The sequence below is a fragment of the Varroa jacobsoni genome, unplaced genomic scaffold (genome assembly GCF_002532875.2).
Source record: "Varroa jacobsoni isolate VJ856 unplaced genomic scaffold, vjacob_1.0 scaffold_105, whole genome shotgun sequence".
In the NCBI taxonomy this organism is placed as follows: domain Eukaryota; kingdom Metazoa; phylum Arthropoda; class Arachnida; order Mesostigmata; family Varroidae; genus Varroa; species Varroa jacobsoni.
This window is the reverse complement of record NW_019213007.1, coordinates 81,910-105,345: the sequence shown is the minus strand read 5'-3', so window position 1 is coordinate 105,345 and position 23,436 is coordinate 81,910. Positions and strand designations below refer to the sequence as shown.

At 41.4% G+C, this 23,436-nt stretch overlaps 1 protein-coding gene across 2 annotated transcripts in view; it reads right to left on the bottom strand.

The window, feature by feature from the left end:
• Positions 1 to 23,436, bottom strand: part of LOC111265628 (uncharacterized) — a 52,329-nt gene that overhangs the window by 10,988 nt on the left and 17,905 nt on the right. For both annotated transcript variants that reach the window (XM_022842472.2, XM_022842478.2), the window contains exons 2-4: positions 13,782 to 14,023; positions 8,357 to 8,547; positions 1,389 to 1,511 (exon numbers count right to left, since the gene is read on the bottom strand). In XM_022842472.2, the coding sequence (XP_022698207.1) occupies positions 1,389 to 1,511; positions 8,357 to 8,547; positions 13,782 to 14,023 (556 nt within the window). The remainder of the gene's footprint in view (positions 1 to 1,388; positions 1,512 to 8,356; positions 8,548 to 13,781; positions 14,024 to 23,436) is intronic.

The window sequence follows — 23,436 nt, the reverse complement described above, 5'->3', positions numbered from 1 at the left end:
AATGGTAGTAGACAACGATGAAGTCGTTGAGAACAGGAAGGACAGGGAAAGAAGATCGAAATGTAAATAACATAACGATTTATCAGTGGATATATGCCTAAATCGTTTACGCAGCACTACGTATGCATCGAAGCGCAATTCTGGTTGTGTGTCATGTGTGTGTGTGTGTGTATATATATATATATATATAGAACATGGAGTAGCAGTTGGCAGAAATTACCTCTGTCGTGTTGCTTGGTGCTTCTTTATAGGGTTTCAGTGGTAATGCATGGACGTGTGGATATTGTAAAATTGACAGATGGTGCCACTGATATTATAAGGGAATAGAATAGCTTTTGTAAATTACTTTGGGTGAGCGACCTTCTATTCATGTCGGAACTACTAGTAGCTGTGCGGACAAAGCTATATAGCTTTCTTTTGATGGAGCTCTTACTGTCGTCATTTTTCGTCGAGTCAAAACACCGTTACTTACTTTCTGGCCAACATATATAGCCCCACCGTACTTGAAATAACATGCAAAAAGATACGACCAGATCAATTCACGTTGACTGGAAATTTGGGTAGTTATTTGGCGTGACTTTGGAAACGTATCAGCTCGAATAGTTCATGCTACCATAGAGATCATGTTCTTCCTTGTCTAGATTATCACAGAATCACAATATATATATATATACACAACGCGATATACGTATCCGAAGTACAGTCACAGATGCATGAGAAGCTCATCATTTCGAGAAAAACACGTTACCGCTAGAAGCGATAATCTCGGTGATGTCGTAGCGCACGCGTCATGGTCTAACCGTTTAAAGGATTTAGGATACGAAAACGGACCCATCGTGATTTTGCTAGTGAGCCCAGCCCTAGTAAACGCTTACTACAACGAGATCATATCGAAGCCGTTATAAGCTTTTGTATATACCCGCAAGACAAACGCAGGTTAGCGACCTGTTTCGTTTTCTTTTTTTTTTTCTGTTTGTTTTGTTTGAACGCGGAAAGACGTTGAAGACCATGTGTCGCCTCTATTGTCAAGGAAGACCCATAAACTACACAAAATTTACCCCATTTAAAAGGTGGCAAATATACATTCATGGCTAAGGTATGTTCATTTCGCTACGGTGCTTTATGCTGCCTTCAATTCAATTTATTGCCAAGCTATAGCTGACGCATTGTATTAGGTAACAGATATTTGCAAATATCGAATAAAACTAAAAAACTTCAATTACTAAATATTAGCGTTTGTTTTAGTTGTTCAATATACGCACATGGCGCATTCAGGGCCAATAAGAATGATAACGATAATTATGCCGCCATATCTAATGATATTGTAATAGGTATTCGTCAACAAAGCGTAACAGCTAACAATGGAAAAAGAATGATACGATTCTCACCTATGAGCCATATCGTCATCCTCCCCACCCCAACCCCAGTATAAATTCGAGTACCCGTTGAGCTGCACGAAATCCCGCACCGTCACCGAGAACACTCCTCCCACCAACTGTACATAAGGTAACCTGCAATAGACAAAAACGAAGCAGTATTAAAAAAAATAGAACTAAATTCCCCATTAAATACCCATAGGCTAGCTCTAGCTGATATTGTTGTCGTTTTTTGTCTCTTGCACACGATCGAATAAAAAAAAACCCCTGTTAATGTAAACAGCTCTCAAGCAGCTGACCTATATCAATGAACCATTATCCCATCACTGTTCTTCTATATCTATTAATAAAAACCGACCACACGTGTATATATACGCGTATCAATAGTAATATTGTTTAAACTTAGCTTCTTTCGTTGCTGTTGTGTAAAAAAAAAGTGTAAAACAAGTAAGTGGCATTCGTGCCGGCAGTACTAGTGGATCATCATTAAAGCTGGTGATCGTGAGAAGTGAGTGAGGCCGAGTTGGCCTAGAGACTAGCTAGCTAAATAGACGATAAACGAAAGGATCGACAAAACTGCAGTCTATGATCTTTGTCGTTTGGCGGAGAGCGTGGAGTAGCGTCCTAGAAACAGAATCAAATATCGATGCTTGTTTACATAAGCATCTGTTCGGGATTGCTCATGAACTTCTACCAAGTTTAGCTTGAATCCACCGTAGACAGCTGTGAGTTGAAAACTCGTCTATTTGGGCGAATTGCACGCAAAGTACCACTTCACAGGAAAGAATACATGCGTAAGTCCGGTTGTCGTTTGAAACTTCTGTGTACGTTTGTGTGTGTGGGTGTGTGTGTGTGTGTGTGTGAATGTAAGAAGATGGAATGAATCCATCACCGTTTTTTTTGCCGACTTCTGCGAAGCTTGCACACGACGCTTAGGTGCACCGATGTGTACCTGAAAACTTCAACTATCTGTAGAATCAGATAACGTGGGAAGTAAGTCAAATTTCCGTGTTCCTTATAATACGCAAGGTCGTTTCCGGGCTTCAACATTCAGATTCGATGGATTAGTGTGGCGCGAAAAAAGGTCTGGTTTAGATGTGAAGCTCCTGTTAGTGCTTGCTAGGAGTAAACAAGGCCTTATGGTAGGCGGGCGGATCCAAAAAACGATCAACGACAATCGACGCTAAAGCAGAGGAGATTAACGGGTACATCGCGCTGTTGTGGATTACGAGATCCTAGGCTGAAACCCTGATGATATCCTGTCATCCTAGTAAGGCAGGCAGGCAGACATGCAGACGCCCAAACTGTACAGTGGACTTGGCCATGTCATATATCCACAGGTCAGAAAGGTGGTGGCTTGGTATTGCTATATAAGAACCAGGCGTAGAGCAGAAAAAATGCATTTGTGCCCGTACTTCATATGTATGATTGACAAATGGGTAGAGGAGCTGAATAGACTTGTACCTTATACTTGTAAAAGTGTTTTTTTTTACAGCAACTTCCTTTAGTACAAGTTGAAAAAATAGGTTTTCGCAAGCACATGAACTGAAGTAAGTCTGCTGACATTCGGTTACACCGTAAGGGAGTATGTAGAATTTAAATCGTACTTATTCCGCGCTCGACATTACTTCCACTGCCCAGTAAACAGTCCTCTGTCAAATATACTATTTGATGTTGTGCCGTATGAATAAACTGGTTTAAAGCGAGGAAGATGGACCTAAATAAAGCAGAGGAAAGGTAAAAGAGTTAACTTGACCGAGTTCATGTTCAAGAGTTTGGGTCCTTAGGCGAATCTTTAGATGTATCCATTTTTAATTGGGTGACTGTTCCACCGGTGAAACACAACCCCTATACAAACCGTGGAGATTCACTCGACATTTCAGACCTCGTTAGTCTTTGACATGTAATGATTGAGAATCTGAAAGAAGGAGGTAAGTTTATATAGTATCAAAGTTAGCACATATGAAGTTCTCATATATACATCACTTGTAGCATATTTTCTGGAAGTGTCATTTCCGATAGTTATGTATATTCAATATGAAGATCATTCATTATGGGATTTGAACTGTTCACCAGTTGTAATCAAGATATTCTTTCATTAAGCGCTTATAATTCGTTATAATTTGTCGTAATCGTGCGATACTGTGTATAGAGTTCGAATGCGCCTATATACAAAACGTTTAGTACAACTAATTTTGGACTAATAGAAGTTAAAGAGCTTACACAAGTACAAAACCGAGAAGTTCAGAATTAGCTGTCGAAAAATCCAAAGACCAACTATTGGATTATATCGGGAGGAGCCAATTGAGGAATATTGCTCTACTATTTGAAAGCGCTGTCAGTATCACTATTAGAAGTCTGGGTATTTCAATGACTAAAAGGCTTCCGGTTTGTTTCGTCGAGATCTCTTTGAGACTTTTGCAACCGCTGCATGAAAGCTGGCAATAACATAAATTGTGTATTCAGAGTAGAAAACCGGCAGCAACGTAGACAGGCTATTTTGCCTGCGTGTTTGAAAAAACACGTTTCTGATCTTGGTCGATAGCTTATCCAGTGCGAAAGGATTTGGCACCTTTGGTTAAAGTTAAAGAATGACGTTAAACGAAACTTGGATTTTGATACTTCCTCTAGAGATAGAATGACGGATGAGCGCATGCCTATTGCGATACACAGCCTGCAAAAGCACTGTATATATACATATATATATATATATATATATTATTGATGCGATCCACATAAACATACCACGTCTGAACGGCTGTCTGATCTGTTACTAGCAAAGTTCGGTAGCATCATGGATCGAGTTTTAAGCACAAGTAAAAATCAACTTTATAACAGCGTTTGATGTAATAGCTCGTGTAATAATATACCGCTCGCTTTAGACGCGCAGACGCGGAAGACAAGGACCTCTAATGTTCGAAGCAAAGTGCTCTCGATCGTTAATTCATAAGCGGTCATGACCGCAATGCCATCGTGTTTAATAAAGACGCTTCTCTTCGCAGATATAATGTCCGCATACCTATACTATGCCTAGTGCTCTTGGCCGATGATTCCATGCACGACCGACGTTGTGGCTGATTGCCATCCGTAAGAGACGTGGTTTATTATTGAAAAGCACTAAGGATTGTAAGGTTCGAGCTTACTGAAAAACTTACTTGCTATGTCATTTTGCATACAGAGCTGCCAGCGGTCAGCTATGCAGGTGATGACGTGAACAATGTTCTGTGTTTCCGTTTGACGAGGTTAAATCAGGTCCCTCGACGACGCATTAGCATTCTCGTATAAGATCGTGAGTACGAATATTTGGTAAACTAGCGGTCGTAGAGCGAGTTGTTTCTCTACTGACCGTACTAGCTCTTATAGACTAGACGCGGCGTTGGCGGAAGTGCAAGATCGTTGAATAGTACAGCTTTCAACAGAGCAGCATGGGCATTTTGTCAGACCACTGTACAGACCCAGAACGACGAAATCATTCAACTTCTGATAGTGACCGGTATTTTACCGCAGTAAGCGCGATGTACTACATCAAGAACCTTCTTCGTCTGTTCCACTAACTTCTCTTGCCAATCGCGCTTAGAGCGACACGATTCTGCGTCCATTATGTCAGACTATACGCTATCGCAGCGCGGAATTTGTACGTTCTTGCCTTAGGTGTACGTTACTAGTAATCAAGCTATAATTATATTGTTATGCATATAGCCATCGCATACTACACTGGCGAAGGTGTATGCAAAACGCAAGTTAGCAAAAGCTCCAAAGACAACGGTAATAATAACTTAAAAATGTCCGAGATAGCTTTGTTTGTTGACCTATCAAATCGAAGTAATACTTTTATCTACGTATATCGCCTCCTGTATTTTTTCCCCAACAGCGAAGCAAATACTAAATCGCAAGGGTGGATGGGTAAAAAGAAAAGCGAACGTGGGCAGACCGTACATGGGTTCGGAACGTCTACAACTGCTACATAAATCGCTACGTACTAATAATGATTCGTCGTAATTTTAAAAAACACAACTAGAACAAACGTTCGAAAAAGAACTTTTTCTCAGCTAACTTTAAATAATTTCCAAAATAGATAAGTATCGTGCTGTTACCTTAAGTGAGTAGGTGGCAAAACGAAAGAATAGGTAATACATTGTGTCAAGCATGACAATCAGGAATTACAAATTGCTATGGACGCACGTCAGTTTACTGCACACAAAATTATAATATACCAGATAAAACGTATTCACTATTTTTTTTTATCTAAGAGCACGTTATTTTTCTAATTTTGTAGATTAATCACATTGAAAAATGAAATCTGAGTTTAAGGATTTGAGATTCCGAGGTGCTTATTGCCCTTTGTAATACATTCTGAGCCTAAATAGTTTTACCCATTAAGACAACTGAGCGTGGTTTTTGTCGCTTTCATCAGAGAAAATTCATTAATCTAACCCAATGGGCTTGACGTTTTGCATTCGTGTTTTTTTTCGGTTGAATTTAACACTTTTTTTTAATAACTACTACTCTTAATTGTAGACATATTTGTAAAAAAAAATTAATTATCCCAGGGAAAATTATCGACATAACATAATACTTTGTCTTTATGATGGGTTGGCAATTGAGGGACGGATAGATGAGACTTGACACAAATATGAAATCATCCTATCTCGACAAGTAACAAAAATAATTAGGGAACTTCTCGTTATGGTTCCGTTACCAGATAAAAGTAGCAGTTTTTGTCCCAATCCAGTCCACGTGGCCAACATCTTTACGTCCCGTTTACCGCCATCATATTGACATAATATTGTTCGTCTTATAGCTACTGTTACTAACCAAGGATATTACCGGATCGCGTGTCATCCTCCACCATCCGTTTCCGGTTATCGGTAGCCGTATAGGCTGCAGCGACTCGGTTATCCGGACCTTACCCAATTACTAAGCAAAGTCCATTCTCAGAAGCAGTAAGAGACAAGAAGGGTTCAATAGTGCATGCCTAATACAAGTAGACGTACGTTCTATCAACGGTACCGGACCCTCTACTTCGACTCGGCAGAGTCAAAGGTTCCGATACATCTTAACCCTTTTTGCGATTAGGACCTACTAGATCTTATATCGGGGTGGTATTTCTCTATTGAGGATGGGGGAGTCCTGTTAGATTGCTTAGTTCTAGCAGATACGCCCTTTTTCTCTGTCAATCTATCTCTCATGCTCGCTATTCACAAACAACGAATCCTTTCTTGTGCAGTAAGAAATAGTCGCTGTTTATTAGGATAGCCGGTTCATAGTTATTATCGGTTCTATCTTCCTCTGTATTTTGTCGTAGGATATGGTCTTTTTAAATTTTGTTGAACCTGAAGTTTTTTTTTTCTTCGTGAAAAATAGAGCGACTGCTGAGGATGCACACAATTGCTAGGTTTACTTCTACTTCGATAGTTTTGCGTCTTTTTGTCAGGTTGCTATTTTATGTTTTCAAATGTCTGTGTCCTACTTCGTTTCTAAAACTGTTTGTTGATTTGGACTATCCATTTCAGCTAATATGGTTTTATACTTGGGAAATCATCTATGTATAAAGGGCGATAAAGTTTTTCTTGACAGAATTGATGAAAGTCACCAGATGATTTGTTCGATGTTTGCCTGACTACAAATCTCAATTCCGTCAAAAAAATTAATTCTAATATCGTATACACCAATATCTCTAATCTATCTGACAAACGTCTAATGTGGTCTAAAACCTTTTTAGTTCTACAGCAATGCAGCTATTACAGATCGGTCTCAGCGTCAGCTTAGACATAGGCATGTGCTATAAGACTTCAATGCATCGATATTCAGTCCTCGTTGTCGCGATACAAGCGTCCTCTTTGATAGCCCAATCTGCCCCGGTATTTGGCACCAACTCGGACATCCAATCTTTTCTCTTCTTGACTTTAAATTTACACATTCGTGTGCTTAAAGGTTACTCCTCACGATCAGAAAAAAAAAAAGATAATAACAGCAACGACAAAGCGAAGAAGTGTTATAGACAACAGCGTATGGTTTGTCAGGTTAACCTACCAGCCAACCTTCGTCGCGCTCCGGAGCTCGGTGAGCTGACCGAGTCAGTTGTATCACATTCGGGCCTTTTTCTCAATAAAAAGTAAAAAAAAAAATACAGCAGCAGCGGCGGCGACTGCCAAGTCCTGAAAAAAATGTCAGACCACTATTGTCCGCCCACTTTCTATTGGCAGACTTTGTGGGGTTATGGGAAGGGTATGTGCCAAGTCTGCTGACTGCCCACTGCACAGGATCTGAAGATCAGCAATCCGATCGCCCCTTCTGTGTCTACTCAGTAGCTGAGATTGGATCTGAAGGTCCTAAGGCTGAGAGCGTCTACTACGCCACACCCTTCGCGTTAAGCTGGTAGCTTAAAGATCAATACTCAGTCTGGTAATAGCATATCTACCCCTTCGACCGCCAACGGAGAGAGGGGGATCCATTACGCCGTCGAACGAGTCGAAAACACCTGCTGCTGCCGCCGCCGTTTCATAAAAAAGGACAACGTTTACTCGTGATTTTATTGGCCGACAAATGATCCCCCATTTTGTGCGCAAACATGTTGAAACTTGAAGAACACGACCATGTTCCCTTAAGTGGATGTTTTAACTACGGTATTTATGTACCTACATACACTTTTCTGAAAGCTACTGTGCTGCTGTATAAAAAAGACCTAATATAGGTTGACAGACATATATACATTATATTAATGCAGAGCTATCAAACTACAGTTATCAAATTGTAAGGAAGACTCGTTGCTTTATTAAACCCTAGTGTTCGAGCTGTAGGGATTAACTGTCCAATGACAATATGGTTGGGTACGCTTCAATGCAGGTTTTGGCCTTTACCCGTTCCATCTATAATGCTGCAGAATTAGAAACGCAATCGTTACTTTACCAGACCTGTGGTTCGAACATGTAGTATTACTTCCAGTACCTGAGATTTACTTTCTATTACGTTCTACTTACGTGTAGTTGAATTTGTCGACCGCAACAGACATGTGTCGCGGCAGCGTAGGACAAGAGTATAAGTTGCGATCATCCTCGGGTATGAGGTCCACATCATGAAACACCAGGCACTCATAGTCCTTTGCGTCCTGCAGCGCCTCTCGAGCACCGGCGTTCAACAGCACCCCTTTGTTGAACGTATCATTGCCATACTGCATCGGTGTATCCCACCAAATGAATATTATTTATGTCCATCGAATAATGATCCACGAACAGAATACATGCAAACAGATGAGTGTGTACTTAATAATAACTTCCAATTAAACTATTACACTATACGGCAAGCACATGCACAACATCTGAATGCAAATAACGGGATTCCTAAATAATAATAAAAGCAAAACTAATCAAAGGCGAGAACAAATTAGTTCCACCAACAGCGTTTTATAATAAGCTTTCTTCCGGCATTGCCCTAGTTAGCTAAGAGCACCTTAGCACAAATCAAGTGAAAGTAACTGATTACTGCATCGCAGAAACAGAGAGCGAATGAACGACAGAGAGAGTGTTTTGCCCCTGCGGGTTTTTTCTTGCCAACCATCTTCTTCCACCTCAGAACGAGGTTTGATCAAATGGATACATCCAAACCAACTCGGCGGCCCCAGTAGCATCATCGTCAACTTGATTGCACGTAAAGAGGCAATCATCGGCTACGTTTTTCTGATCTGTGTAGCTTTTTTTTGGCAAGCACTGCTAGCACACGCATTACTTCGAAAGGCACGAAACTACAGCGTCACGCCTCGTGAACGCTTGCTGCAGCTTGTAAACGTGCTAGGCTTATCACGTTTATCTCATTTTATTTATAATGATCAAGATAGCGTCCTGGTGCGTGTGAGCGGTGCGTCTTCCACCGCGTAAAAGACCGTCGGAATTGATTCCGTTTTAGCTCGATCAGTACAATGCTCTACTATTATATACTACCTATGTGTATGTAATGCAATGGTGCTCTGTCACTGTATTCTCTATTAAGCCTAACGAGCCAATGCCAACTGCAAGTGACAGCCGAACGTTGTGCGTCAGTTCTCCTCTTGACAAGAAAATTGGCCGTTATATGATCGGCCACAGGTAACACGCGCAGTAGTGCCAATAGTGCCCTTTTTTCCGGGTTCTTAGCATACGCGAGTGATGAAATTTGTCAAGCTGAAAACGGCATAGGTGCTTCTAGCGCACAACAAATACTATGTTATTACGGGGGTCACTGTGTAAAACAGGAAGCATCTGGGAGGGCCGCGTTCTGGCAGAAATTTGGGTGGCTTGCAATGGAATTCGTCGAAAAAAGATAGTATTGTGTACAAGAATATATTTTCAGCATCGACATATTGGAACGTAGGGTGGTTTCACAGCAGTAACAACAGCTGTAACAGAAGAATAAAGCATACGTGCACTAAATATTTTCCAAGAAAAAGAAAGTGAGATTCCACTCAACCTTATCAGCTACCAATCTTAATTAGCCCTCATGGAAGACTTGCAACATCTAATTACAAAGGGTCCCAAAATTCGCGTAGGAAGCGTTCGTTCCAAACTTGTCCAAAAACAATATCAAACGTTCAAACGTATACATATAAACATAAAAAAATGACCTTCGCTCATCTTGAACAGAAAACATAGCAGCCCGCGCAATACTAATAAATGATCCTAAACCCGAGACCACTCTACAATGGAATAGAGACCAAGGCAGCCAGTGTTAATTCGACAGGGAAACAATAAGGAGAGTACCGTGTCCTAGACGCCTTCGATCAGAAGCATTTGATTAACTCACGATATTCCTACACAACACGTCGAACACAGCAGAAGGGAATAGGCAGCTTTTTGCCAAAATCACTGTGTACTGTCAAAAAAAATCTGAAATTCCAGATAAATTTATTTAAGTTGGACCGTAAGTAGCCGTTCTTCCAGCCGGTTGGGAGGCGTTCCGCTGAAGCTACAATGTTTAATGATTGTTTCGATCTTGTACGGAGCTTAAACAACAGATGACTGTCAGCGAAACAATACCTTCAGTCGGGAAGATCTAACGACAGCACTTTCCTCTAGGCTTATAATAAAAGATAAAAGGCAAGATCACGTAGATAAGCACAGTCCGCAAGATGATTTCTTGAGTCAAAACAAAATCTCTCGATGCTATAAATGCAATAAGAGAGGTCAAAAAATCACACAAAATGCGAGTTGTGAGTCAAGGCCAGGCGTACACGACGTAAGAGAAATGGAAGCCAGGACTACTGATAGAAAAGATCAAGATGAAGATGCATTTGTTTCAACTGCGGATTCTGATAGCTTAAACAACGTTCAATGCCAACGAGGAGTATACTTTGGGAAGTCCTAAAGTGAAAACCTACGGACAACAAACACTTAAAGTAATTGGCTTTGGGACTGTGAAACAAATGATGCGTAAGGGGAACAAAATCGTTAAAGTCCTGACGACCGAGATACTATTTGTCTCCAAGATAGGTAGACATGCTCTTGTCGTACGTAAACCGTATAATTCGAGCCCTCTAAGAAAAGAAAGATTAGAGCACATCCGAAAGCACTCATGACCGAATCGCAAGTATGCCCCAGGACTTTCACGCCCCGTTTGGCTATACTGGAAAGGACAAGATAAAATAGCTAGTAAACAGAGAAGGGCTGCAGTACTTGTGCCGCAAGGATCCTGAGTATCAACTCCGCTAATACCCCGTAATAGCTATCAGCTGCTGCTTAATTCCTGGGATTCGTGCATAAAGACCTGTGTCTTTATGCACGCAGAGAATCGACGCTAAACGACAGTCGATACCTGGTGATAATTAGAGATGAAGCGCTAATGTACTCAAGACTTTCTATGCTTCAAAATTTGAACAGAAGTTATTGAAGAACAGAACACAGACTGATAAAAATCATCACGCACAGATGCACTATGATATTGAGCCAATAAAAAGGCTGAGTAATGTAGAAGAGGAGCTAGTATTATAGTACAATATACACGTGAATTAAATTAAACTTCATCACGGAAGCATAGAACTATATTCAGACTAACTTGTTGTGGTACGAAGCCGCAGAAAAATCTACTAACCATAGTTACCGCTAATAAAAAAAACAGACTTTCTACCGCATGAAATGATTTCACAAGTAACCTATTATTATTTCGTTATTATACATTCGTGTTATTCGTAGAAGGATGCGCCTATTTGACTTCAGCCCGAGCAGGTCGCTCGAAGCTGTTCAGTCGTTTATATCGCTGTGAACTCTACGTTGAACAGCTAGAGACTCTGAAATTTCGCAACGAAACAAACTAAATGGTCGAAGAACTTGGACTTCGTGAAACCCAGTCTAATAACCTTTGTAGCAGCCGAAGTTTGAAAATCAGTGGCAGACGTCGAAGAAGATCAATTTAAGAGAGAAACAATTAATAAAATACTAATATCTGTGGCAGGCGAGACTGAGCAGAGGAAGCGTCAGACCAACGAGAGGACAAAGCTGCAGATAATTCGCGAGCCGATGAACCATAGCGGAAAACCGCGGGCATCAAAGACCCACGCGACGGCATAGCAGGATAACAGCTGACAAACATAACACCAATCGGAAGACCGAGCAGTCATGAGTTTCAGATCGTGGAGCTTCGGGGTATAGAAGATGTTTACCCCAGACAAAAATACGGGAGCATTTAATTAAGGGTAAATGAAAGCAATTAAAGGAACATCAAGTATAGAATACACTTTCAAAGAAGACAACCCGTCTGTATTCCTACCAAGCTTTTGAATCGCCTGTCAAATGGAGCTAGACATTTCGTCAAAAGTGCACCGGGCCATTTTTGTAATAGTCATCATCATTTTAGCCTGGGACATTTTTGAGTATAATCCGGACTGTACGGGTCGCCGAAGGGTAAATTTGCTTAATTATTGAATTGGTAATAGTTTATTTTTGTTTAAGAATGCTACACAATCGACTCTGTGTGCAAATGGTAACCTTGACCTAATGTTGCATGTTAACGATAAAATAAAATGGTGTAGAAAGGTACATATTTATGGTAGGACGACAAAGTGGAATTATATCCATCAAAACCATAAACATCAAGTAGAACGCATACTCTATTCATAACTGCATGTATCGATCGAAATATGTTTGCATGTATATTATGTGGATATATCATCACATTGATCAGCACAATGATGAACGTAGCAAGATCAAAGGCACAACCGAATAATGAATGGCTTCTCGAAGAAGGCATTGACGAGAACATATACTCATTGCAGGGACTCCGGAGCGCTAGATCTCACAGCGATAAGAAGAGCTGTAACAAAGAGCGCAGTGTAAGTAAATAATGAGAGCGGAAGCTAGGCTAGCCATTTACTAACTTCATTTTCACTAACTTCACTACGACTGCAAGGCTCATTGGGTGAGGCAAACAGCTGGAGATGCTGCTGCCGGTGTGCGACGAGGGACTATGCAGCTCTCCCTCCATGCCGGGAACGAGGCTACGGGGATGAGCACAATGTAGCCAGAAAAAAAAACACAATCTTTTTTTCGATGTGTGTGGTTAATAATACGTCTGCCAATAGTACAATATATATTTTGGTGCGCTCTTTACTTGCGCTTGTTGTCTTTGTGCAAAACGAGCAAGGCCAGCCCATAGATCGACTTCTGCCACCTTCTCGGGTTACCCTCCGCTTAATCCCCAACTGTGTAACAAGACACAGATAGCGAGACAGGTAAATGATATGGGCATGTTTCGAAGCAAGCTTTAAAGAGAGACTACGTCGAGATCGGGTAAAACGATGGATTGCATGTACATGATGTTAGATAATTGCGTCTGACTCTTGTGTGTAATGTTACCGACTACTGAGACGATTTAAATCCATCATCATTGCGCAAACAATGGCGGCAGATCTGTGTGAAACGAATTGCAGGGCGAGCAATAACACAGAGATGCTACGTATACAGGATGTATAAACGATATGGGGGCATAGCCGGAACAAAGCTAGGGAGCCATATAGTCGAAAAAAAGCAAATAAGGTTCTCAAAAACAGGCTGGCAGGTAAGGTTCAACGGGGGAGGGTGCCGAGGATGAATTGACATCCTTCTTTTATGGCGTGTCATGTCAGCGCGAAGGAAACAAAGCAGCCACTGCTTACCTCTTCAGCCGACATCTATATACATGAACCATGACGAGTTAATGCCATTAATTGCTATGTACCTGTTGTATTCCCCCTCGCCTCACCGTTAGGGGGAGTTCTGTTGAATGGATTCATTGAAAAAGACACGTTTCGAGCCTATGTGGGGGTGGCACGATGTGCTACACGATGTAACACATTGTGCTCTCGCACCTCGGTGCCCTGTCCATGCATGTAGGGCACACAAAACTGTGCCAAACAAGTTAGATCGTTGTTGATCGTGTCTAACATTCGTATGTTAGCCATACCTGTTCGATAACGAATACTTTGTAAGAGAGCATCTGCCGCTGCAGGATGGGGTGCAGGTGTTGTAGCAGCAGCTGGAGGTGTTCTGCACGATCCCGGAAAGGGATTACAATAGCTACTCGATGGCGTGCTATGCAGGCGTCTGGCTCCCAGCAACCTCCTACCGCCACTGTACTCAGTGCTGAAGCGCCCTCCCATGAGCTGTCAGCTGTATGATCCAAAAAGTCCACTTTTAATCGACCACCTAAAAATGCAACGCAAAACAAATACAGGACAGAGAAAAAAAAAAAAATAGTAGAAGGACACAAATCTAAACAGAGCGGAATCGCGTTAACCAATTACATAACAGTTGTTATTACGGTAATACAATAAAATTGAAAATACACAGGTATTATGAAGCTGCAATTTTGGCCGGATGAGAAAATTATGCTTGAGTCATTCTGAGACACCGTCATTAATTCATTGTGCACGCGATAGCGTAGTAAAAATAGTTTTTTTAAAACTATCCTAATTCGGTTTTTATTTTTCATAAAAACCGAATTAGGCATCATTCAACAATCACTGGCTGCATTTAAAAACAAGAATGCGCATATAATTTTTCTCCCTCTAAAGTTCTTAACAAAAAAATAAAAATATAATATATGTTTGTTATCGGCATGCGCGTCTTTTGAAGGACAAACAGAATGAAGTGGATTAGTTTTCATCCTTATTTTTCTCAGTTTGATCTGGCCCGTAAGTTACAACCATTCGAAGTAGCACACAATTCATTACGTTTTCCTAATATATTCTTCTATACATTCTTCTCATTTTTCTATGATCTAAAGTATAATACAATCTATATACGTCACGCAATCATTAGGTACTTGGCAGCGAGCATTACAATGAATGAGATACTTAACGCTTTAGCTCATACGTGGGTACATCCAAGATCTTATACACGTACACAAAAGGCTAGCAGGACCAATAGCAGCAGAATGGTAACGGACGTAATGTTTCTACATTCAGCAGTAGCCTTTCGGCGCATTCAGTCCATTTTTTATCGATGGCTTTGGCTGCGTTGCACAATGTCGGCCCAGGCGAGTCCTAGGTCAGGCAGGCCTTCACAATCTTTTCAAAAGGAAATGGGTTATTTTCACAGTCTTCGAGGGGTTCGGTAATAACAATCATGTTACCAATGAATGACTTGAAAGCCACGCGAAACGCCATAAAGGGATCCTTATAGACGCATCTTTGACAGATCGGTATCAGACGTATCTGTAGGCGATAGCCTCAGCTCAGATGCGTCTCCTCACACCAACCGCTACTACTACAGCGCCAATTCGAATACTGTGGTGGAGTGTATATCCCTGAAAAAAGGTAAAAGCAGGAAAAGGCCACCATTTTTCAACACGTAACGACACTTGTTCTCGTTCCTTAGAGCCGAAATCGATAAATAAGCCTTGCCTAGACGTAAGGTAGTTGTCCTGGTTCCGACGGTAGTTCCCTGTGGAAGAAGGTAAGATAAACGCACGATGACGCGTTGTAGGCAAAACGAAGCCGATTTCGTCAATAGGCGTGTAACAAAAAAAAAAACGGGCGTGGTCTCGCTAACACTCACCAAGTCGTGAATCATTATAGTTATAAATTTCTGTACGACCCAGCCCATTAATAGTAGTTAGTCTGCGTTGCTAGAGTCGATCGAACTTGTCATTCGTACAACCGCCTATCTCTGCGCTATTTAATTGTACGTTTTCGAAGGCCGTCTGCGCTCTACCTAGGACAGAATCGGCATGTCTGCTGAGTGTCTCTAGTACCAGGCACACTTTAATGCATCCAGTTAGCGGGCGTCACCGATTATTACCGGGACTACTTCGCCGAAGTGCTTCTTATTTCACGAAGTGTGTTCATTCATGTTGTAGCATTAGCATCGATTGCGTGAATTTTATTTAGCGTAATATTGAAATAGGTTGGATGGACGCATTGTTTGCACATCGTTTGCAATGTAAACAGGACACGCCGAACGTGTCCGGCTGTAAAGAGCAGTGCGCCTAACCTTAAATATATAGAAGCATCGATTTTGTTACGGAAGCAGAAGTTAAGAATACCTATACGATAACGCATCTACACACCACGCTTTGTTGAAGCAGGTATTCTTTGCCTCGTTTTAGGTCTATTTACTTGTGGGAGGGTAGTAGTTCACCACGAACGAGTATGGACGACGAGGCAGATTTCATGCCATTGAAAAACTGATGCTCCAAGTGGAGTTTCCCGTTGCGCAATACCTTTTAGTTGCGGGTAACTTGTTAATACCATAATAATTCATCTATAACCAATGTCGGCTTTTCGTCTCTTTGAGGTCTTTTTGGTAATCGCCGAGATGATGATCACTAACCACTGTCATTTCGATAACGATCGACACTCCTGAAGCAACTAATTCTATCTCTTTTACGGAGACATCCAGTGGTCGGGTTTTTAATTCAAAACGACGTTGCCTGAGAACAGGTATGATCGGACATGTAATATTTTCATCATAAGGTCAAAGACGAATTAGGTTGTTCTGACCTATCAAGTTTTTTTTCTAAAATAGGAGATATCTTCATTGTACTAGAATTATTTTCAATATTGAACCTCCTCGAGGGTTCGTATCAGAATTCCAGCTTCGTTTTTTAGGCTGTACACATTTCTTTTCTATGTTGAATATCTCATTCTCATACAAGCGTACAAATTTACTCTTCAAACAATACATTTATCGCGGCTCTACTCTGCAAGCTTGAGGTCTCTGGCCGGTTTCTACGGCCGTTTTGAAGCTGCCAAAGCGCCCTAGCTGTCATACTGCTCAATGGCAGTACACATGACATTGAAGTCATTGGATTGAACGAGGGAGAACTACGCAAGTAAATTTTGCCATCTAGAAGAAGTTCCACCTCAGGTGTGTTCAAAAATTTAGACGCAGACCTCTCTCTCTATGAATCATCTGCTTCGGGTGTAGTCCAGCATAAATGATACCTCGTTAAAGTCAAGCTGAGATACGAATCACTATAATAAGTCAGTCTCGCTATAGACGGTGCTCAAAATAAGGCCCCACTGCAATTAAAAGCAAGGTTAGACTTGTTTTTGTGTTTCTCATGCATATTTACAAGCTTAACTTTGGTAGAAATATAAAACACTTAAAGTTGTTTTACTCTACAGTTCTGCTATGAAGAAGGTTTTAAAAAAATAGAGAAACTTTTCACAAGTCTGAGTTCTAGTTAAGAGCTAAATTCAGTGAAAAATAAGACGTGACTAATCAACTGTTTACTCGCCCTAATTCTCAAGAAGTAACCCACTTGTAAGCATTGCTTTTGGCTTCTAACTGTGAGGGTCGCATTGCGATTAAATGTGACGATTTCCCGAACAACGACAAACAAACAAATAAAAATGGCAGAAAATACGTTTTTCATTCACGTTTGAATTTTTGTTAGTTTTACGTATTAGGACACTGCAAGCGTTCCCAAAACAATGTTGCCTCTGTACTGTTATTTGGCTTTGTTTTCGTGTGTGTATTAAGTGACACTTTGTACTGTTTTAATGAACTGTTCTTATCTAACTGAAGCCACGCATCCAACTTTGCTTGCTCCATTCGAATTCCTTAAAATACCCCGGATGAAGACGACTGGTCTTCTGGTACAGATGCAGACGTCCTCTCGGTGCCAGGCGCTGCGTCGTAGTTAACTGGATGTTGAAAATGCAAAGTAGGACTTCCTTGTCTATTAGGCCTTCTGACAAAATTAATACGAAGGCAAACAAGTGTTCAGCGAAAGAATATCCGTTTCGACGTAGCACGTGCCTCAGTGTCTCACTTGAACAGCGCGCCGTCACCGGAAAATCAAAGAAAACATACGCACAAACGTTCAAACAATGATCTTTTTCCTTCGATCGCCATCTTGCTATTTCTTGAACTCTACAGAATGGCAGAAACGCAGCCAATCCCGTTCAGACAATTCCCATAGTTCCAGGGCCAAATAGAACCGCTGGAGGAACGCGAAATCATACAATTACTAGGATTTTCGTGAACCAGAAACATTCGCGCGAGGCGTCGCCCCAATCACCGTTCTTTTACAATACGATTTTCGTTGCGATTTCTGGTCCAAGGTCTGTGGTCTTACCGTAAAAGAAGTCAAAGGTCGTTCATAGAGAATATAATAGTTACAAAACGCGTCCCTATCGAAGAAGCGAACGGAAGAGTAGTGAGCGTTTACTGCGACCGCGGCTAGCGAGGCAAGGATAGCCTTGTGATCGTATCAGACCGCATCTCGGCTTAGTAGGCCAATTCTGTTCCCGTTCTATTGCCCTCCACTTAGTTCTTTTTACAGCTTGATTACATTCAGCGCTAACAGCAGCACCGATAATGGTGACAAAAGATGTCCCAGAACTCTCCAAAAGGAAAATCTGCCTGTTGATTTTGCCTCGTTGTTCCCCTGTTCAATGCAACCCGATACAACGTTTTCATTCTAGTTCTAATGTATTCGTCTGTGAGAGCTTCTGGCCGAAACACCTCTCCATTTCAACGCCTAAAAATTTAATGGCCGTTTCTAGTTGGGAAATGACCAGGCTAACGGGTAGCAATCAAACCAATTAGAATCGTTAACCTCGTAAGCCCACTCCTTACGAAACGGCATTTGTATGTTTCGATATGAATAGCACGGTTACGTGTACACATATACATCCAGTGTCGCTACGCAGACACCGGCCTTTTCGTTGTCGGCGAAACGGTATACGAAAATCAAATTACCGAAAGTTTTCAGTACCATAAAAAAAAAGTATTTTTTCGGAACTGCATTTTATGGATTCAGCTGTTCTCATGTCCCCTGTTATTTAGCACCTGTCTTTTAATCACCCGAACCCAATTTAGTTGTAGCATCTTTTTTTTTTGTTGACAGGAAGCGATTTCAACAGCGGCCATCCTTACCTACTGCTACTACTGCTGTTACTGTCGATAGACCTTTGACGCTTCGCCTTCGAACAAGGCATATATGTGAAAATTTCAAATTCATTTAAAGCCGTCCTATTTCATTTTGGCTTTTAATATGATTATTCAGTGAACTGTAACAGAGCTTTATAGAGATGCAGTCCTGCATCGTAAAAGGAAGCCCACCGAATGGGTTCACACCAAGGTGAGGCCAGCACTTCAAAGCCGCTGCGGCAAGCGACGCTTCTAAACAGAGAGGTGTGGATTTCCTACATCATCAACATTTGAAACGACTCACTATACATTCAATTTGTTAAGCTTTTTCGGCACTGGTTTCCAAAGCGAGGGTTTCATGAAAGAAACTTGCTAAACGCAGACAGGCGTCCTGTTAAGCACTCAGACAGTCAGGCTGAAATAGATTCTCAGCCTCGGAATCGAATTGTATGAATTTTTTTGTAGACTGCTTTTCTCACAGGCTCACATAAATAGGTTTGCTAGCCATTTCCATTACGTTTATTCATTACTGTTACGCAAAAGTTTAGTGCGTATCACGTAGATATATATATATATATAAACCTAACGTGCATAGTATTGTCAATGTGAATGTTCATTTTGTCAGTAATAACAAATTAAAACGATATTATAGACATTCCCAAGGCACACTTGATCACGTGTGTACGTGTATGGGCTCCGTACCGATCAAGCATTTAGGCTAAAGCTTAATAAAGGATGCTGCTACAAGCACGACTCCACGTTTCATAACGTTAAAGGTTTGGTCTTTCATGTAAAGCGTATCAATAAAAATATTTCTCAGTTTCAGAAGACCTCTTCAATAGGCTACCTTTAGTACCCACAAGCGATGCCCCGGGGAATGCTAGAAGTGTATCAACGAAAGCAGTTCCTATATGTGTCACACGTCGCACGGCTCTTTCTTTTCGGACGTAGACTTACGTAACGCTGCTTGCCGTAGCGTGGGTAGCTTAGAAGAAAAATACGTATTGTCTATTAATATATAGTTCTATTATAGTCTAGAAGATTTACAATCTGTGGGCGGTTACTTGTATTATCACGCCTAATATTACTAGGTACCTTTTTTTATAGGCCAATATGGACAATAACGTGCACGTGCATGTTGTCATTCTTTTTTTTAACCTCTGTCACTCAATAGAAAGGCTCCCTATACCACGGACGGTGCCGAACCTTGGGTTCATTCAACAAGCAACAAAAAGGTAACTAAGGCCAACCCAAGCAGGAAATTGGATAACGTCCCGTAGAACCAGAGTTGAAGTGGATACATGTAGGAAACAACAGGTTAAATTTCTATCAGTATTTACTTAAACTCAACTCCTCGACCAGGGTTTACAGCATGTAGCTTCTGAATGAAATTCTACTACGTAATACTGTACAAATATGAGAGATGTTAGGCTCAAATATAAAGTCATGAGAGCCACCTTCGTACATTATATATAAAGCTAACAAACGTGCTATTATGTTTTATTCTGTCGAAAGAAATTATTACTCTAACGTTTCTGTAAGACACGCTTTTTCGACATCGAAAATCTAAAAATCTGTTAGGACCGCCCATGTTTCCGAGGTTAAATTATGGACAGAACGGCCTCAGAAAAAAACAGGCCCTTCAAGTATTACAATACGGATATTTGCTAGCTATTTGTTTTCCATTAGCATTTCGTAAACCGGAAAATTATTCGAGAAAAACGTTGGCTCTTTGTAATTCCGCTTCCACGATCTTCTAAGAAAAATGCACAAAATGTACAATTGATTGAGGGTTGCATATGTGAAACTTGATTAGTTCTAAATTGACAACCGAACTATTGAAATAATTTCGACAAGCTTGTACATACAAATGAAAAATAAATAAACGCCAGCTTTACAAACTGTATTTCAGACTACGGGATCACGAATCTTCTAGATATGTTTAATAACAAGACAGTCTTCGGCCTCATTGTTCTCTGTCCACGCCGTCATATGCTACAGAACCCCACAAGAGCGGATTCGATCGCTTTTCTCACACTGCTTTTTTTCACCAGGTTTTCTAGGTCGATCTCAGCCGATTTGTTCCGTATCGGCTCGCATATCTACAGCATATACACACGAGACAAACTCTCTATATATAGCTTATCGAATCACTGTTAAAGTTCTGCGGACACGTACGTTGCCCTGATACTATGCGTTTCCCAGAGCTAAAGGAAGCTTTGAGTCAAGCTTCCCCTCCCTTTATCCGAACATGAGGTAAGTCGTGCCTTCGAAACGCGGCTCTGCTGCTCAACCGCTTCGCCCCTGTAAGCGATCGAAGCAACTTCTCTCCACTAAACGAGTTAGTCAGGTCACGCACGCGGGACAAGCGCCCCCATTAAATCCGCTCATAGTTCAAACCCGTGCGGTGCTCACGCCGGCGGGTACAGAGGCTTTTGTAGGACCTCTCCTTCCTTCTTACCTAGTTGCCTCCATATAGGCAGAAATATGGGCCGACAGGGAACAAACAGGAACTATGGTTCGCTACCGCCACACCTTCTCATAACGATACAATCTTCTTATTTTACTTTCTGCTTCGCTGTGGTTTAGGTCTACTGTTCGTTAAAGCAAAAAACTAGAGTGCCTTCTCCACGACGATAATAACAGTGACTGCACTGGATGGAGAGGTTGAAGCAAGCTATCATCGGCGAGTACTGAATCCCGCTTAGGGACCTTAAGTGAGGTTTCGTGCTTCAAGGAAAGAGGTAATGAACGGTCACGGGAAAGTAACCAAGGGAATCCAGCCACACTTGAGCAGCCTCGTATATGAACGGGCTCGTGGTCGAGTTCAACCGCGAATCCCATAATCCCCGAAAGTGGACAAGCAACTTACTTCTAACAAGTGGTCGTGCAGTTCAGACGAGACCGCTTAGTCAAGAGCCTTAAAGGCCGGCCGCCATTTTCCGGCGTTGCTTTAGAAAAACAAGACCATTGCATGCGAAGTAATGGCATCAATCGAGCATAAATTCATGCCATCTACGCGTATATCGTGCTAACCCTAGGACAAACTAAGAGACAATTTACGCAGTTGCAGCTGTACAGTCCGACAAAAACAGTGTTGTTTAGTTGGTTTTGGGTGAAATTCAGCTCGAACAGCTTCAAGTGCGGAGGGAAGAGAACAAATGGCTATAGCGACCAAATTAAAACTTTAAACGAAAAATTCTTAAGCGTTAGAGAGTCCACTCTCGTTGTCAGCACGCGACGCGGTGAGTAGGTAGCGTTTCTTCCTGTCAAAAGAAACTATACAACAAATTTTCATTATTACTCTACTTTCTGCTCATCCGTATTGCCCCTGAATATGAGTTACGTTCATGAGTGCACTCAACTCTGGCGCCGCTCATCCAAACCTTACCTAAAAATTTGTACGACGGCTGAGCTAATAGTTAGACATGAAATATGTAGCGAAAATCTACTCTTCACTGCTGCAAATTTCACTTATTGCCACCCGCTGGTCGCTATTAAACGACAAACTGAACTTTTTTTCTGTTTGTCTTCTGCTCCTCGAATCCTTTGTTTATTTGCTGTTTTTGAACAGCAGCAGCGGCGGTGGCGGTGGCGGCGTAGCACAGACATGACTCTCGAATACGGCTAACTAAAGTTCTATGGATGTGGATCAACGTAACTGTGAATTCCATACCATGCGCCTGACTCGTCGCCTATAGGTATCCAACATATTTTGCCTGTTCTTTAAAAGCGCATCTAGCTAGACCTTGTTGTTGTTGTTGTTGTTGTTGTTGTTGTTGTTGTTGTTGTTGTTGTTGTTGTTGTTGTTGTTGTTGTTGTTGTTGTTGTTGTTGTTGTTGTTATTGTTGTTGTTGTTTGTTGTTGTTTGTTGTTGTTGTTGTGATGCTGATAAAAGAGCCGACTGACAATCAGCCTCGAATTAGCAGTCTGATCTTAATCACTACATCATCCTCCTTGAACAACGGACATTAGGTACAAATGGATGGTAAGGAACAAATGATTTTATACAGATTTTCCATTTCTAGTTGTTAAGATCTATAGTGGTATTGTTTTCGAAGCATGGCTGAATATGGCTAGATAGAGAACTCAGCAGCGTCAATCTCGCCATTTTCTACACGGACTAGATATCCTTATTTTCATTATTGACCTTTAGCAGCTATCAGATTGATGTCGAGCACTTCTCTAGTGCTTGCAATACAGCAAACTACTTTTACGCTTGCCGTCGTAATTTACCACAACTTACCTATTTCTCAGTTTTGCCAATTAACGCCTAAACATAGCAGCATCGTTAAATGTACCCGATATAATTAGTGGCGAGCCGTTAGTTGGGTAATTGCTAAAAATTTCCAGTGATAGAGATGCGTGAGTCATTGTAGTAGCGGCAGTAGTAAAAATTGACTATTGTAAAAGAGCAGCAGCAGCAGCAGCAGCTGGGGGTTCGGCTGGCTAACGATTCCCTGCCCCGATGTTTTCCTAATTAGCCAAAGGGGATTCTTCGGCTCTATAGGCCCAATCAGGTCAGTCAGTCAGGAGGGAGGGCCTAATAAGGAATCTACAGAAGCTAGATTGACATCTGTAACAGTATCCCGAGCCGTGTCGGAGTTTTCAGCGTGACCTGATGCCCTAGAACATAAAACAGACATTTTTATAGCGAGCATCACACTGGTCCGAATTGTACAAAGACAGTGAACAGGGGAAGGCCGGGGAATAATAACACAGACTGTACCTAAACA